At 36.6% G+C, this 17,984-nt stretch overlaps 1 protein-coding gene across 1 annotated transcript in view; it reads left to right on the forward strand.

Annotated features, from left to right (window-relative positions):
* LOC123546579 (uncharacterized) overlaps positions 1–17,984 on the forward strand; it is a 46,930-nt gene that overhangs the window by 17,702 nt on the left and 11,244 nt on the right. Inside the window, exon 4 of the mRNA XM_045332988.2 lies at positions 9,191–9,359. Within this exon, the coding sequence (XP_045188923.2) occupies positions 9,191–9,359 (169 nt within the window). The remainder of the gene's footprint in view (positions 1–9,190; positions 9,360–17,984) is intronic.

Raw genomic sequence — 17,984 nt, forward strand, 5'->3', positions numbered from 1 at the left:
CTGATGTAAGGTTTAGACGTATATGTTGTGTGACTCCATAATCATTCACCACTTGTATCAAAACAATGACAGGCGGTCACACATATTTGAATGAATTAAACCAGAACCTGGATAACTGTTTGCTCCATGGACTACTTCTCGGTTGAACACGCTTACATACAAATTTTAGAGTGACCCTTATACATGACTACATAAAGCTAATAAATTGCTGTCTCCACATTCCATAGGAAACATAATGTTTTAGTTTCCGCCGTCCGTTCCTCTGCCTGTCAGCATTTTGCTTTTCCATGCTTCCTCTTAAACCCATGCCGAATGTCTATAGACATTCACAAGAGGAATTTGTACTAAGTCTAGCTGTGCATTTTATATATTGCGAGCACGTTCGGCCCGGATCATGTTTTTGTCGAGAAATGCTCTGTAAAACCCTTACCCTGCTAAATTCTTATAATGAACTTGCCCATCTTTCAATTTGGACTGGACCATTAACTGTTAAAGTGCTTGCTTATCAAAAAGTTACAGAATGAATGACGGAAAGTGTAGACCATGATCAGGCTGCACTGATGTACATTGTGATCTTGGTCTGCACTGGTCGCAAAGGCAGAATCACTTGTCGCCAACAGGCTAAGGGTTAAAGGTAATTTTGTTCTAATAATACTTGTTCTGGGTACTTCTCCTAAACTATTAGTTAAATTTGCATGTCATTTCATTGGAGCGATCAGTGGCAAGCCTAGTTGCACATGTATGACGCACTTGTTCACTGAGTTATGGATCTTTTATCATTATACACAATTTCATGTATGCAGAAATTTCTTTACGTTTTATCTCCTAAACTCCAGTCCAGGTCATGTGTTATTGACTAACTTTGGACTGCCCTCGTTATGCATATACATTTTGTATTACACGTTTAACACTTAAATGATTTTTCTATGACGGCACTTTGATTTTTAGCTCAGCTGAGCACAAAGTGCTCAATATCAGCTATTTTTATGCCCCCGAAGGGAGGCTTATAGTTTTTGAACCGTCTGTCCGTCTGTCGGTCTATCGGTCTGTCAGTCTGTCCGCAATTTTCGTGTCCGGTCCATATCTTTGTCATCGATGGATGGATTTTCAAATAACTTGGCATGAATGTGTACCACAATAGGTTAGAGACCACCAATTGTTTTCCCATAGACTTACATTGTAACATTATGGCGTGTACGGCCTTCCATACATCGAAACATGTATATCTAATTACAAGTTTTTCAAGAACTATCTTAGTTCTACCAAAATATCGGACGAAAAACATATGAATAGTGATACTTTATTTAAGTAATTTTCGTGTGAATGAGATGACCCCCTGTTTACATCATTGACATGGCGGGAGAAATTCGTTTGATAAAACTTTTTTTCAATACACATAAAATGTAGCAAATTTTGTCAAAATGTATAATAAAATACTGTAAATGCAGTGAAAAAATATCAATTCTGAAAAAATAATCACTTCCTGGGTTTGTTTACATGACTGACCAATCAGAACGCACAGACGTTACCTTATTCCCAGGTATACACTTACCTCATTCCCAGTAAGTTCCCTGTACTTTTTTGAATTGGTGGTCTCTGACCTATAGATGAATGTTTCGTATCACGTTTTCCAATTTTACAGTGGTATTGTGAAACATGATCCAATACCAAATGTCTTACAAAGTTTCATAAAGAAATGTTCAGTTTTAAGAAAGATATGGACAGTTTACTGAGGCCACCCCCTGTCGATTTATATGCCCATACTTAGTCCCTGTCGTCGTCAGATTGCATTTTTTCGTGAAAAGTTCAGTTATCTGCATTTGATTTGACTTTGAAGCTGAAATGCGATTCATTCCGTAAAAAATAGAAATAAGGTCCAATAATTTTGATCACTCTTTAACATTACAGAGAAAAAATGATCCTTTTTGGCCCAAAAGCTCAGATAAAAATGGGCACACCTGTTAAAAAAAGAGGCCACAATTTAAAAAAAAAATCAAATTTCACGCTTATTTTTGCACGAAAACGTCTTTCTACATCATTTACAACAGATTTGTGGCCATTTACATTACCTGTGATGGCTTCCGACGAAAGTCATGTTTTAGCTCTACTATAGGTTAGAGACCACCAATTGTTTTCCCATAGACTTACATTGTAACATTATGGCGTGTACGGCCTTCCATACATCGAAACATGTATATCTAATTACAAGTTTTTCAAGAACTATCTTAGTTCTACCAAAATATCGGACGAAAAACATATGAATAGTGATACTTTATTTAAGTAATTTTCGTGTGAATGAGATGACCCCCTGTTTACATCATTGACATGGCGGGAGAAATTCGTTTGATAAAACTTTTTTCAATACACATAAAATGTAGCAAATTTTGTCAAAATGTATAATAAAATACTGTAAATGCAGTGAAAAAATATCAATTTTGAAAAAATAATCACTTCCTGGGTTTGTTTACATGACTGACCAATCAGAACGCACAGACGTTACCTTATTCCCAGGTATACACTTACCTCATTCCCAGTAAGTTCCCTGTACTTTTTTGAATTGGTGGTCTCTGACCTATAGATGAATGTTTCGTATCACGTTTTCCAATTTTACAGTGGTATTGTGAAACATAATTCAATACCAGATGTCTTACAAAGTTTCATAAAGAAATGTTCAGTTTTAAGAAAGATATGGACAGTTTACTGAGGCCACCCCCTGTCGATTTATATGCCCATACTTAGTCCCTGTCGTCGTCAGATTGCATTTTTTCGTGAAAAGTTCAGTTATCTGCATTTGATTGGACTTTGAAGCTGAAATGCGATTCATTCCGTAAAAAATAGAAATAAGGTCCAATAATTTTGATCACTCTTTAATATTACAGAGAAAAAAATGGTCCTTTTTGGCCCAAAAGCTCAGATAAAAATGGGCACACCTGTTAAAAAAAGAGGCCACAATTTAAAAAAAAGTCAAATTTCACGCTTATTTTTGCACGAAAACGTCTTTCTACATCATTTACAACAGATTTGTGGCCATTTACATTACCTGTGACGGCTTCCGACGAAAGTCATGTTTTAGCTCTACTATAGGTTAGAGACCACCAATTGTTTTCCCATAGACTTACATTGTAACATTATGGCGTGTACGGCCTTCCATACATCGAAACATGTATATCTAATTACAAGTTTTTCAAGAACTATCTTAGTTCTACCAAAATATCGGACGAAAAACATATGAATAGTGATACTTTATTTAAGTAATTTTCGTGTGAATGAGATGACCCCTTGTTTACATCATTGACATGGCGGGAGAAATTCGTTTGATAAAACTTTTTTTCAATACACATAAAATGTAGCAAATTTTGTCAAAATGTATAATAAAATACTGTAAATGCAGTGAAAAAAATATCAATTTTGAAAAAATAATCACTTCCTGGGTTTGTTTACATGACTGACCAATCAGAACGCACAGACGTTACCTTATTCCCAGGTATACACTTACCTCATTCCCAGTAAGTTCCCTGTACTTTTTTGAATTGGTGGTCTCTGACCTATAAGACGACGTGTCGCGCGCAAGACCCAGGTCCGTAGCTCAAAGGTCAAGGTCACACTTAGACGTTAAAGGATAGTGCATTGATGGGCGTGTCCGGACCATATCTTTGTCATCGATGGATGGATTTTCAAATAACTTGGCATGAATGTGTACCACAGTAAGACGACGTGTCGCGCGCAAGACCCGGGTCCGTAGCTCAAAGGTCAAGGTCACACTTATAGGTCAGAGACCACCAATTCAAAAAAGTACAGGGAACTTACTGGGAATGAGGTAAGTGTATACCTGGGAATAAGGTAACGTCTGTGCGTTGTGATTGGTCAGTCATGTAAACAAACCCAGGAAGTGATTATTTTTTCAAAATTGATATTTTTTCACTGCATTTACAGTATTTTATCATACATTTTGACAAAATTTGCTACATTTTATGTGTATTGAAAAAAAGTTTTATCAAACGAATTTCTCCCGCCATGTCAATAATGTAAACAGGGGGTCATCTCATTCACACGAAAATTACTTAAATAAAGTATCACTATTCATATGTTTTTCGTCCGATATTTTGGTAGAACTAAGATAGTTCTTGAAAAACTTGTAATTAGATATACATGTTTCGATGTATGGAAGGCCGTACACGCCATAATGTTACAATGTAAGTCTATGGGAAAACAATTGGTGGTCTCTAACCTATAATAGAGCTAAAACATGACTTTCGTCGGAAGCCATCACAGGTAATGTAAATGGCCACAAATCTGTCGTAATTGATGTAGAAAGACGTTTTCGTGCAAAAATAAGCGTGAAATTTGATCTTTTTTGAAATTGTGGCCTCTTTTTTTTAACAGGTGTGCCCATTTTTATCTGAGCTTTTGGGCCAAAAAGGATCATTTCTATCTCTGTAATGTTAGAGAATGATCAAAATTATTAGACCTTATTTCTATTTTTTACGGAATGAATCGTATTTCAACTTCCAAGTCAAATCAAATGCAGATAACTGAAATTTTCACGAAAAAATGCAACCTGACGACGACAGGGACTGAGTCTGGGCATATAAATCGACAGGGGGTGACCTCAGTAAACTGTCCATATCTTTCTTAAAACTGAACATTTCTTGATGAAACTTTGTAAGGCATTTGGTATTGGATCATGTTTCACAATATCACTGTAAAATTGGAAAACGTGATACGAAACATTCATCTATAGGTCAGAGACCACCAATTCAAAAAAGTACAGGGAACTTACTGGGAATGAGGTAAGTGTATACCTGGGAATAAGGTAACGTCTGTGCGTTGTGATTGGTCAGTCATGTAAACAAACCCAGGAAGTGATTATTTTTTCAAAATTGATATTTTTTCACTGCATTTACAGTATTTTATCATACATTTTGACAAAATTTGCTACATTTTATGTGTATTGAAAAAAAGTTTTATCAAACGAATTTCTCCCGCCATGTCAATAATGTAAACAGGGGGTCATCTCATTCACACGAAAATTACTTAAATAAAGTATCACTATTCATATGTTTTTCGTCCGATATTTTGGTAGAACTAAGATAGTTCTTGAAAAACTTGTAATTAGATATACATGTTTCGATGTATGGAAGGCCGTACACGCCATAATGTTACAATGTAAGTCTATGGGAAAACAATTGGTGGTCTCTAACCTAGACGTTAAAGGATAGTGCATTGATGGGCGTGTCCGGACCATATCTTTGTCATCGATGGATGGATTTTCAAATAACTTGGCATGAATGTGTACCACAGTAAGACGACGTGTCGCACGCAAGACTCAGGTCCGTAGCTCAAAGGTCAAGGTCACACTTAGACGTTAAAGGATAGTGCATTGATGGGCGTGTCCGGTCCATATCTTTGTCATCGATGTATGGATTTTCAAATAACTTGGCATGAATGTGTACCACAGTAAGACGACGTGTCGCACGCAAGACCAAGGTCCGTAGCTCAAAGGTCAAGGTCACATTTAGACATTAAAGCTCATTTTTCATGATAGTGCATTGATGGGCGTGTCCGGTCCATATCATTGTCATTCATGCATGGATATTAAAATAACTACGCATGAATGTGTGACACAGTAAGACGACGTGTCGTGCGCAAGACCCAGCTCCATAGGTCAAAGGTCCTAAACTCTAACATCGGCCATAACTATTCATTCAAAGTGCCATCGGGGGCATGTGTCATCCTATGGAGACAGCTCTTGTTATCACTCTGTGTCCGTTGTGTGTCTTCAACAATTTTGCTGCTAATACTCAAATAGTCAGATTTTAATGCAATCTTTATGAAACTTGGTCCGAACATGATCCTGAATAATATCTCGGACGACCTTGGGTCATGTGAAATCAAGGTCACTAGGTCAAATGACAGCTGGACAACCTTGTTAACACTTTAGAGGCCTCAATTTCTACCTCATTTTTATGAAGTTTTGCCAGAATGTTTGTGCCCCCATGAGTGGTGGGGGCATATAGATTTGGTCTTGTCCGTGCGTCCGTCCGTCTGAAGTTTGCCTATCTTAAAAAAGTATTTGATATAAATTGATGAAACCTTGCACGAGTCTTTATCATGATATGAACTTTTTGTCTGGCTCCGCCCCCTAGTTTTAGAGTTTTGGCCCCTGAAATAGCTAAAAAAGTATATGATATCTTTGGATGAAAACTTGCATAAGTCTTTATCATGATATAGATTTGCATATCTCTTAATTTTTTGGCTGGTTACACCCCCTATTTTTAAAGTTATGTCCCCAGATATAAAAAGTGCACATTTTCACCTAATTATGTGCCTAGCTCAAAAAGAATTTGGTGTAAATTCATGAAACCTTGCAGGAGTCTTTATCATGAAATGACCTTGCACACTTGGCATTTTTCTTGAGAATCTTAGCGATTATTACAGATTTATTGCCCTTGAAATAGTCAAAATAGTGGATTTTTTGTTTGTGATTCTCATAGCTCAAAACGTATATGGCATAGAATAATGAATCCTTTTCATAAAGCGTTTGTTGAGGTTATACCCCTTTAAGACTGCAAACATTTGAATTATTGTCCCTTATTTGTGACAAATATACCGATGTGGGGCACATCCTGTGTCCTACAGTAGTTTGTTTCTATAAAATCTAATATAAGATCTTCAAAATTTAGTCATTTCAAGTTAAAAAACAAAGGCACTATGTCAAGAAATAGAAGGTAACAAGGTCAACGGATCATTATAGAAAAAAACATTGTTGAGACTCTAGAGCCTGCATTTACTACTTGATTTTCATAAAACGTCGTCAGAATGTTTATCTCCGTAAAACCTAGGTCAAGTTTTAAACTGTGTTATCAAGGTCAAAAACTACATCACTACGTCAATTCATAGAAAGACATTGTTTACCCTCAAAATGCCACATTTTCTACCTCATCTTCATTAGACTTGGACAACCGTGGCCAAGCGATTAAGGTCGTTGACTTTGAATCACTTGTACCTCACCAATGTGGGTTAGAGCCCCGCTTGGGGCGTTGGATTCTTTATGCTAGGAAGCCATCCAGCTGGATTACGGAAAGTCGGTTGTTCTACTCAGGTACTCATAGGTGATGAAATAATGCAAGGAGGGGACCTGAAGTCGTCCACCACCATCAAAGCTCGAAAATCGCTATATGAGCTATGCGAATGTCGGTGCGACGTTAAATCCAAAAAGAAAAAAAAATACCCATGGAACTTTGTTGGAAGGTTTTTCTGTTTGACATATCGTGGGCTGAGCGCGAAACTATTGTAACTGTATATAAATAAAGAACAAGATACAATAGTTTCGCGCTCAGCCCTCGATATAGGATTAATTTGTAACCGGTTCACTTCATGACTTGTGAAAAAAAGTGTCATTAGGTAAAATCCTAGAAATCTTAGCTTACACAACATTGGTCATTTTTAGCTTACCTGAGCACGAAGTGCTCAAAGGTGAGCTTTTGTGGTCGCCCTGTGTCCGTCGTCCGTCGTCCGTCCGTCATCAGTCGTCCGTCGTCAACAATTTGACTGTTAACACTCTAGAGGTCACAATTTTAGCCCAATCTTAAAGAAACTTGGTCAGAATGTTACTCTTGATAAACTCTTGGACGAGTTTGATATTGGGTCATCATATGGGGTCAAAAACTAGGTCACCAGTTCAAATCTAAGGAAAAACTTGCTAACACTCTAGAGGTCACAATTTTGGCTCAATCTTAATGAAACTTGATTAGAATGTTACCCTCAATAAAATCTTGGACAAGTTTGATATTGGGTCATCTGGGGTCAAAAACTAGGTCACCAGACCAAAACAGAGGAAAAGCTTGTTAACACTCTACAGGTCACAATTTTGGCTCAATCTTAATGAAACTTAGAATGTTTCCCTTAATAAAATCTTGGAAGAGTTTGATATTGGGTTATCTGGGGTCAAAAACTAGGTCACCAGGTCAAATCAAAGGAAAAGCTTGTTAACACTCTAGAGGTAACAGTTTTGGCCCAATCTTAATGAAACTTGGTCAGAATATTACCCTTAAAAAAATCTTGGACAAGTTTGATATTGGGTCATCTGGGGTAAAACACTAGGTCACCAGGTCAAATCAAAGGAAAAGCTTGTTGACACTGTAGAGGCCACATTTATGACTGTAACTTAATGAACCTTGGTCAGAATGTTAATTTTGATGATCTCAAGATCTAGTTTGAATCTGGGTTATGTAGGATCAAAAGCTAGGTCACCAGGTCAAATCAAAGGAAAAACTAGTTAACACTGTAGAGGCCAAACCTATGACCATATCTTAATGAACCTTGGTCAGAATGTTAATCTTGATGATCTATATGTCACTTGTAAATCTGGCTTATGTGGGATCAAAAACAAGGTCACTAGGTCAAATCAAATGAAAAGCTTGTTAACACTCTAGAGGCCACATTTATGATTGTATCTTCATGAAACTTAGTCAGAATGTTAATCTTGATGATCTTTAGGTCAAGTTCAAAATCTGGGTCATGTGGGGTCAAAAACTAGGTCACCGGATCAAATCAAAGGAAAAGCTAGTTAACACTTTAGAGGCCACATTTATGACCATATCTTAATGAAGCTTGGTCAGAATGTTAATCTTGATGATCTTTAAGTCAGTAGGTCAGGTGAGCGATACAGGGCCTTCATGACATTCTTGTTTCATCATTGTTAGAATCTTTTTCTTGCAAACTTTTTGTGATTCTGTGTCATGGAAATTTACCAGTTTCTTATTTATTTTTTTTCTTTCTTTTTTTTTTTTTTGGTAATAATTTAACTTGGTAGAAATCATTGCTACCAATCTGTTTGAATGATTGTTGGTAGAATTTGTTTGCATTTGAAATAATCAGTATATCTGATCTGCTCCAAAACTGATTTTGGATTTTATCCAGTCCTTGGATGAGTTTAATAGAAAAGTGAAATAATAGAAAAAATGAAAGTTTTTTATTTTTATTTTTGTATGGCCACATTCTTCTCAATTAATGGTTTGAATGTAAGAACTCAATCTTTGCATATTTGCCATGAAGTATGCTCGAAATAGTTTTGTGGGCTGCACATATCTTTGTTAATATTGAACGAAACAGACTTTTCCCGGCAAAGATTGTTGTTTATATCACGAGTGTTGCACATATAAACTATACTGAAAAATATATTTTATAGGTACGTGCAGATATTCGGAATCCTTGGGCTCATTGCAACTTTTCTGAGTGGGACGTCATCAAGTATCAAAACTCATTCCAGCTAATGCACCAGTTTATTCGGAACCTGCAACTTCCGGTACAGGATGAGACAGCAATTCTAGCAAAACTGACTCACTGGCAAACAAATGGTTGGTTTAATGATAATTATAAAAAAAATTTAATAGAAATTTAACATATATATTATTATTATATTTAAACAAAATCTCAAGCCATTTAACATTTGCCATTACACCGATAAGTTTAAATCAAAGTACTGAATGTACAGAAAGGCTGGTTACCACAAAACACTGGATGAAAACTGTACGGGAAAGATGTTTGCAAAATCATAGACATTATGGGTTTTCCATATCAAACTAAGGCGAGCATAGGGTATTGTTGTGATGAACCATCTTGATTAACTTGTGAAGGTAGAGTAAGGATATTACAGACTATAGATGGTAAAAAAATAAACTGTGTTTGCTTCATTGGGGATAACATAATTAGTGAGACAAACGGTACATAATTGTCACATTGTAATCTGAAACCGCAAACAATAATATCTTACAAAAGGTGAGGTTCCGAGAACGTAATCCAATCAAACCACATAGGATAACGACCGAAATTCATAGTTTATTCGAGAAACCCAGTTAATCAAATGTAAACCATGGTTTACGGTCGATATATTAGGATTAAAAAATCAACTATGAATTTCGGCGAGCCTTGTGGGACACCAGAGAGGACGGGGAGATTGTCTGAATTGTGACCTTCGACGACAACCTGCTGAGTGCGACCCTGAAGGAAGGACTTGACCCAAGAAGTGACCTGTGGGTTGACACCTAGTCTTTGTAGCTTGTGGTCTAGTTTGTGATGATCTACCTTATCGAAAGCTTTGCTGAAGTCCATGACTATGATATCTGTTTGTTGACCTAGTTCTAAGCTGTCACTGACTTCTTGGGAAAAACATATTAGCTGGGTTTCACAGCTGTGTTTTGACCTGGAACCATGTTGGTAAGGGCTGAGAATGTTAACCTGATCATAGAAGGACATGATGTTGGAGACAAGGATGTGTTCCATTAACTTTGAAGCGATACATGTGAGGGATATGGGGCGATAACTAGAGGGTTTACACTTAGAGCCTTTTTTATATGCAGGGGCAATGACTGCATGCTTCCAGTAATTGGGGACAATACCAGTATTGAGGGAGATTTTGAATATGTAGATAAGGACAGGGGCCATTTTTCTGAGTACAGTTCCTTCTATAACCTAGGTGGCGGTTCATCTGGGCCAGAGGCTTTGCTTGGATCAAGGTTTTTAAGGAGCTTTTCTACATCGTCCTTGGATATGTTGACCTTGGGCATGACTGGTTTATTTACAGGGGTTAGCAGAAGCTGTTTGCATGACTGGGCGAGGCTAAGGAGCTGATGCCGTGAGAAGACTGACTCAAATTGCCGATTGAGTATATTGGCTTTTGCTGTCGGATCGACAAATGTTTGACCTTCACTTTTAAGAGGAGCAACACCACTATTTTCTGTCCTATTTGATTTGACAAATGAGTAAAAAAATTTGTTTTGACCTGGATTGGAGTCGGCAGCGAAGATTATGGTGTCTAAATACTGCCAGCAGCTATTCCTAATATCTTTTTATATGTTACCCTTTTGACCAGGTTTTCGGAGTGGGAGTGGGAATTTGACCTTTTTATTTTGGAAAATGACGGTCCCGTTTCCTTATTTGGATGGCAGGAGTAACCCATGGGAGATCACGACGGACTTTAGTGCAACAATATTGGATGTGGATAGAGCTAAGGCGGTTTAGCTCATCCTTAAATGATGACCAAGCAGTGTTTGGATCAGTATGATTTGCTGCAAGAAACTGCTTTGAAAACATTTCAAAGTCTTTCTTAAGGCCATTCCAGTTTGTTTTCTTGTAGCATTTCATTTCTCTGACCTGTTGTATGGGGCGGCCTCTATTAACCTTTATCTCGTGAAAGACAATGTCGTGATCTGAAGAATCTTAGGGTGGGGGGAGGGGGTAAAGTAGTGGTATTATGGACCTGAAAGGGCATGTTTGTGAGGAAAAGGTCCAAGATACTATTTCCTCTAGTAGGGATGGTGACCATTTGCTGGAAATTGAGATTAACTATATTTTCAAGAAAGGAGGTATACAAGTTTCGGTACCTACAATTTTCAGAAAATTGTCTGATAATTACACGAATTTCTATCCAATTAAATCCTTTTACTGGAGGCTTCCCAGAAAAAAATGTTATCGACAATTTTATTTTGTGTTTTATAATTGTTACGCAATACTTTGAGGTTTTATTTAGAAAAAAATATTTGGTAAAATGAATTCTCTGCTATCGTTTTGCGCAATGGCTATCACTTTGAAATTTGTCTCTGTTTCAGCTGGAGGAAATTTTTTTTTATACCATTACGGGTCTATTATCTTAATATAACCTGAAATACAGTTGAGAAAGTGTGTTTAATTTAAGCAAAACCCGTTTACATCTACTCCCCCAGCCTTTAAGCAAATTGGTGACAAAGCACTTTTTGTACCCCCCATGAGTGGTGGGGGCATATAGTTTTTGGTCTTCTCCGTGCGTCCGTCCGTGCGTCCGTCCGTCCGAAATTCGTGACGCTCCTAGCTCAAAAAGTATTTGATATAAATTGATGAAACCTTGCATGAGTCTTTATCATGATATGAACTTGCGCACCTCCTATTTTTCATCTGACTCCTCCCCCAATTTTTAGAGTTATGGCCCGTGAAATAGTCAAAAATGCACATTTTCACCTTGTTACATGCCTAGCTCAAAAAGTATTCGATATAGATTCATAAAACCTTGCGTGAGTCTTAATCATGATGTGAACTTGCGCACCTCATATATTTCATTTAGGTCCGCCCCCTATTTTTTGAGTTATGGCCCCTGAAATAGTCAAAAATGCACATTTTCACCTTGGGACGCGCCTAGCTCAAAAAGTATGTCATATAAATTGATAAAACCTTGCATGAGTCTTTATCATGATATGGACTTGTGCACTTCCTATTTTTCGTCTAAGTCTGCCCCTTATTTTCAGAGTTATGGCCCCTGAAATACTCAAAAATGCACATTTTCACCTTGTGACAGACTTAGCATAAAAAGTATTTGATATAGATTCATGAAACCTTGCATAGGTCTTAATCATGATATAAACTTGTGCACCTCATATTTTTCATTTGTGTCCGCCCCCTATTTTCAGAGTTATGGCCCCTGAAATAGTCAAAAATGCACATTTTCACCTTGTGACACACCTAGCTCAAAAAGCATTTAATATAAATGGTTGAAAACTTGCATAAGTCTTTATCATGAAATAAACTTGCACATCTCTTATTTTCTTGGCTGGCTCTACCTCCTTTTACTAAAGTTATGGCCCCTGAAATTGTAAAAAATGCACATTTTTACCTAATTATGTGCATAGCTCAAAAAATATTTGATGTAAATTCATGAAACTTTGCTCGAGTCTTTATCATGATGTGACCTTGCACACTTGGCATTCTTCTTGAGAATCTTTTTGCTAATTACAGAGTTATAGCCCTTGAAATAGCCAAAATGGTGGATTTTTGTTTGTGATGTTCATAGCTCAAGAAGTATATGGCCTAGAATAACGAATCCTTTTTTCATAAAATGTTTGCTGAGGCTATACCCCATTAAGACTGCAAACATTTGAATTTTACAAATGTACCAGTGAGGGGGGGGGGGGGGGGGGGGGGGGCACACCCTGTGTCCTACAGACACATTCTAGTTACAATATATCTTTCAGCATTCGTCAGAACGTTTCTAAAACGAATTTAGTATAAAACAACTCGTAGAATGTGGTCAATTGTTTCTTCTCACGTTACTCTGACAATTCCATGTAGCGATTACGTCCCTTAGTACCTGTAGCAAATTATCAGAAAGAATAGATTCTTAAAACTTTAGCCCTAAATATAAGACCTGACATTACTCATATCACCATAGGTTCATTTTAATTGACATTTCATATTTCTTGTTTTCCCTGTTATGGAAGGTCCTCGAATAATGCGCAGTATAACTCATATCGACAATTGTTTCTCGGAACCAGCGTTTGTTTAATTAGCTATTTATAGACCGGGGTCATAATCTATAACGAAGCGGTTAACAGTGTTGAATTACGAAAAAATTCCATTCATACGGACATTTCATTCATAGGGGCGAATTAATTTACCATCATTATGTAATATTTTCAAATGCTGTCTTTCAAGTATTTTCCGTTAGAAAAATAAAACATTATTATAACATGTTTGAGCAAATAGATTTATTGAAACAGGTAAGTTAAACAATCTTTATACAACTATATGGCAAAACTTATTAACGTGGCGAATTATTTGAATGAAATTGTATTTTTTGTTGTTGTCAGTCTCAGCACCTGTTGAACTTTGTGGAATCTCGATTTATGGTTATAATAGCCTGGCTCTATTATTCTGGCTAACAAATACATAAGATAAGTAACGTTATATGAAATCACGGAAGTGACGTTAACGTAAACAATACAATCTATGTACACCCGCCAAAATATGATACATACCTTCTACTTAACATACATATGAGCTTGAAACGTAAGTCTGAATTTAAGCACAACACTAAGTCTGAATTTAAGCACAACCTTGTGTGTCCAATACATTTCATTCCATATACCAAAACTTAGATATGGGTCATGATTAGTCAATAATTAGGTCACAAAATGCAACAATTAAAATCCTTCTCACACTATAAAGTGGGTTTTTTTTGTTTGATTTTTACACCATTCATGAAACACCATTAGACTGTCTGTTTGTTAAGGCTCTACAACAAATTAAGATACAAGCATCGTTATATCACCCCCTGTTCTATCAGTACTACATGCACTGCTATTTTGGCGCAGAGTTTCCTCTTGCAGCAACGTTTATACTTGTATACCGTAAACATGCACTTAAAACAGATAAATGTGCTTTGTATTACTCCGATGCAAAAATGAATAAAACAACATATAATGGCAGGAGAACACTATACTATCAATGGCACATAACCTATCTAGCTAGTATCGACATTAATGTGGATGTGATTTCAATATTATGCAATCTTGCATTTGCACGTTACCAAGAAAAAAAGGTTAGATAGTTCTGCCAGTTGCATCGGGGTTGGGATAAGTGATGGCAACGTCGGAGTTAGTTCCGGTGATGTTGGGGGTACTTCTGTGGGTGTCGGTGTTAGTGCTTGTGACGTCCGGGTATTTTTACATTACTTTTTTGATATTATACTATAGTGCTTTCTATATTTGGAATATTCAAAAAACGATAAGTCAGGTTTCGGAAACACATGCAATAATTGTCAAAATTATTATATATGACAATAACATACTCACACCCTGTAGGAAATTCTGGCCCTCAAATATTCTTGCCTACCTAGCGGGGAAAGTATACATTTATTCGAGCACGCGCCGGGGATAGATATTCCTGTCTTTCCCTAGGGAAAAACCTTGTCTAAAATAGCGTGCACTAAGGTGACGTCACACAGCACTGGTACCATTGTGACGTCATAAACTTTATAAATAATGTCAGGAAATACCAAAAACCTATTTGTCTCCATGATCTATTTTGAACATGATAGGCAAGAAAAATGATCTAACATGTCTGCCTGTGTAAGACAGCTGTTTTCCCTACCCTCGGGACAGCATGGATAAAAAACCTCGCTAACGCTCGGTTTTCCATTCCACACTGTCCCTCGGGTAGGGAAAACCCCGTCTTACACAGGCAGGCATGTAAGATCCTTATAATCTCCAACAGAATATATGAAAACAGGAAAATGCCAGAAAATGTTGCTCAAATGTAATTGATCACCTTTTACAATTCTATCAAATAATCGAGACTTTCACCTCTGTTTTTTTAGCTCGACTTTTCGAAGAAAAAGTAGAGCTATTGCACTCGCCCCGGCGTCGGTGTCGGCGTCGGCGTCGCCGTTGGTTAAAGTTTTTGATAAAGTCAAATATCTCTGTTACTATCAAAGCTATTGACTTGTAACTTAAAATAGTTATTTACTATCAAAGTTTACACCAGGAGAAACAATCCCAATAACTCTGATTTGAATTTTGACAGAATTATGCCCCTTTTTAACTTAGATTATTTTTTTTTAAATTTTGATAAAGTCAAATATCTCTGTTACTATCAAAGCTTTTGACTTGAAACTAAAAATAGTTATATACAATCAAAGTCTGCACCAAGAGACACAATTTCCATAACTCTGGTTTGAATTTTGACAGAATTATGCCCCTTTTTAACTTAGAATTTTTGGTTAAAGTTTTTGATAAAATCAAATATCTCTGTTACTATCAAAGCTTTTGACTTGAAACTTAAAATACTTATTTACCATCAAAGTCTACACCAGGAGAAACAATATCCATAACTCCGGTTTGAATTTTGACAGAATTATGCCCCTTTTTAACTTAGAAATTTTTGTTAAAAGTCAAATATCTCTGTTACTGTTAAAGCTTTTGACTTGAAACTCAAAATAGTTATTTACTATCAAAGTCTTCACCAGGAGACACAATTCCCATAACTCTGATTTGAATTTTGACATAGTAATATCCCTTTTTAACTTAGAATTTTTGTTACTGGCAAAGCTCTAATTCAGAGTCAAGCTCTGAGAAAAGTCGAGCGCGCTGTCTTACGGACAGCTCTTGTTATTATTATGAATGGTATCCACGGGATATTTTCTAAAAGCAAACTTTATGTGGATTAATTTTATGACGGCAGTAACACTATTGAAGTTATTTGTTAATTTGATATTTCTGAAATTTTGAAAATTATTGACAACATATTGATCTAATTGCATGCTTGATTTCAAAGGTATACTGGCAGTAATTTTCAAGATATTAGAAAAATAGCAAATGACCAGTTAGCTGTTCATGCGGCGTCTCTCTAAGATACATATTAAAACTAAATAAGATAAAACTTTCTGGAAAGAGATAGGGACTGCAACTGCCAGTAATTGTGAGCGATATAAAAATGGTTGTGCTATGAGTTGTAATCTGTAATAAACATGAGTTTTATAACAGTAGCCAGATCTGGAATGTTGTATTCTACTCGAGTAAAATTTTGTCGGATCTGTACCATACGCTTGTAGTTCATTTCTATTAATGCACGCTAGATCCCCTCACTTCGTTTACATAATTGTCAGAAATACCGATCGAAAACGTAAGGGAGTGTTTAAAATGAGTACAAAAATAACTTCAGTGTCAGAAGTTAGAATGCTCGTGACGCTTGATATAGTATACGGATGTTTTTCAGCTTGTTCGTATTTACTAGTGAAATACAAGCGGTCTTTTTAAAGATTTTATATAGGTATATAATGAAGTTCATTTCGACATGTCTCGGACACTGATAATTTTCCTATAGTGGTGGTAATTGTAATCATAATATTTTGCAACTTGAGATTTAATACAGTCAATTCAGCAGTATAGATTTTAGCTCGATTATGCGAAATATATGGATGGCTATCCTGCACTTCCTCTCTATTATTACCTGATGAATTTGCGTCACATCACCACAGCACCAGCACGACACAAAATCCATAACTTAGTCACCACTATTTTATGAATCATGTCCACTTTTTTCTTAAAATTTCAACTTAAGTTTTGGTGCAGTTTTACATTGTCACTGTTATAATAACACTGTTAATACGACTCGGATTTCATTTAAGCTTTAAATTGTTGGTCCATACATTGCCCACATGATGTGAAACAATGTCCATTACTTTCATTACCAATCTCTCATGAATTATTTTAGACTTTGACTTTCATATACAAGTTTATATGTAATTTCACTCTGTGGTCTTTAGATGGATTTAGATAAACTTGAAATAGTTATGATAATCAGCATCACATGGCAAGGTCTATAACTTCAGCTCAATACTAAGCCGCCTTTTTACTTTGAATTTCGGATAAAAGATTTGATACGTTTTCACTCTGTTTCAGTAATTTCTGAATGGATTGGATTCAAATTTACAAATAATGCCCAAATCATATGACTCAAAATGCATTACATTGGCAGAAATATTCTATGAATTGTACTCCGTTTATACTAGACTCTAGTTAATTATGTCTCCCACCACACAGTGGTGTGGGAGACATATTGATTTACTCCAGTCTGTGTGTGTGTGTGTGTGTGTGTGTGTGTGTGTCTGTCTGTCACAAAGCTTGTCCGCATTCTAAGTCGAACATTTCTCATCCGATTTTCACCAAACTTGAACAAAATGTGTTTGACCATAAGACCTCGGCCAAGTTCGATAACTAGCCAAATCGGTCCAGGCGTCTTGGAGTTATGGCCCTTGAATTACCAAAAATCGGTCTTTTTACTCTTGTCCGCACTCTAATTCGAATATTTCTCATCAAATCTTCACCAAACTTAAACAAAATGTGTTTGACCATGAGACCTCGGCCAAGTCTGATAACTAGCCAAATCGGTCAAGGAATTTTGGAGTTACGGCCCTTGAATTATCAAAACATTGGCCTTTTTACTCATATCCGCACTCTTAATCAAACATTTTTCATCCGATCTTCACCAAAGTTGAAAAAAATGTGTTTGACCATGAGACCTCGGCCAAGTTCGATAACTAGCCAAATCGGTCCAGGCATTTTGGAGTTACGGCCCTTGAATTATCGAAAAAATCGGCCTTTTTACTCTTGTCCGCACTCTTAAGTCGAACATTTCTCATCCAATCTTCACCAAACTTGAACAAAATGTGTTTGACC

The sequence above is a fragment of the Mercenaria mercenaria genome, chromosome 9 (genome assembly GCF_021730395.1).
Source record: "Mercenaria mercenaria strain notata chromosome 9, MADL_Memer_1, whole genome shotgun sequence".
Taxonomy (NCBI): Eukaryota; Metazoa; Mollusca; class Bivalvia; order Venerida; family Veneridae; genus Mercenaria; species Mercenaria mercenaria.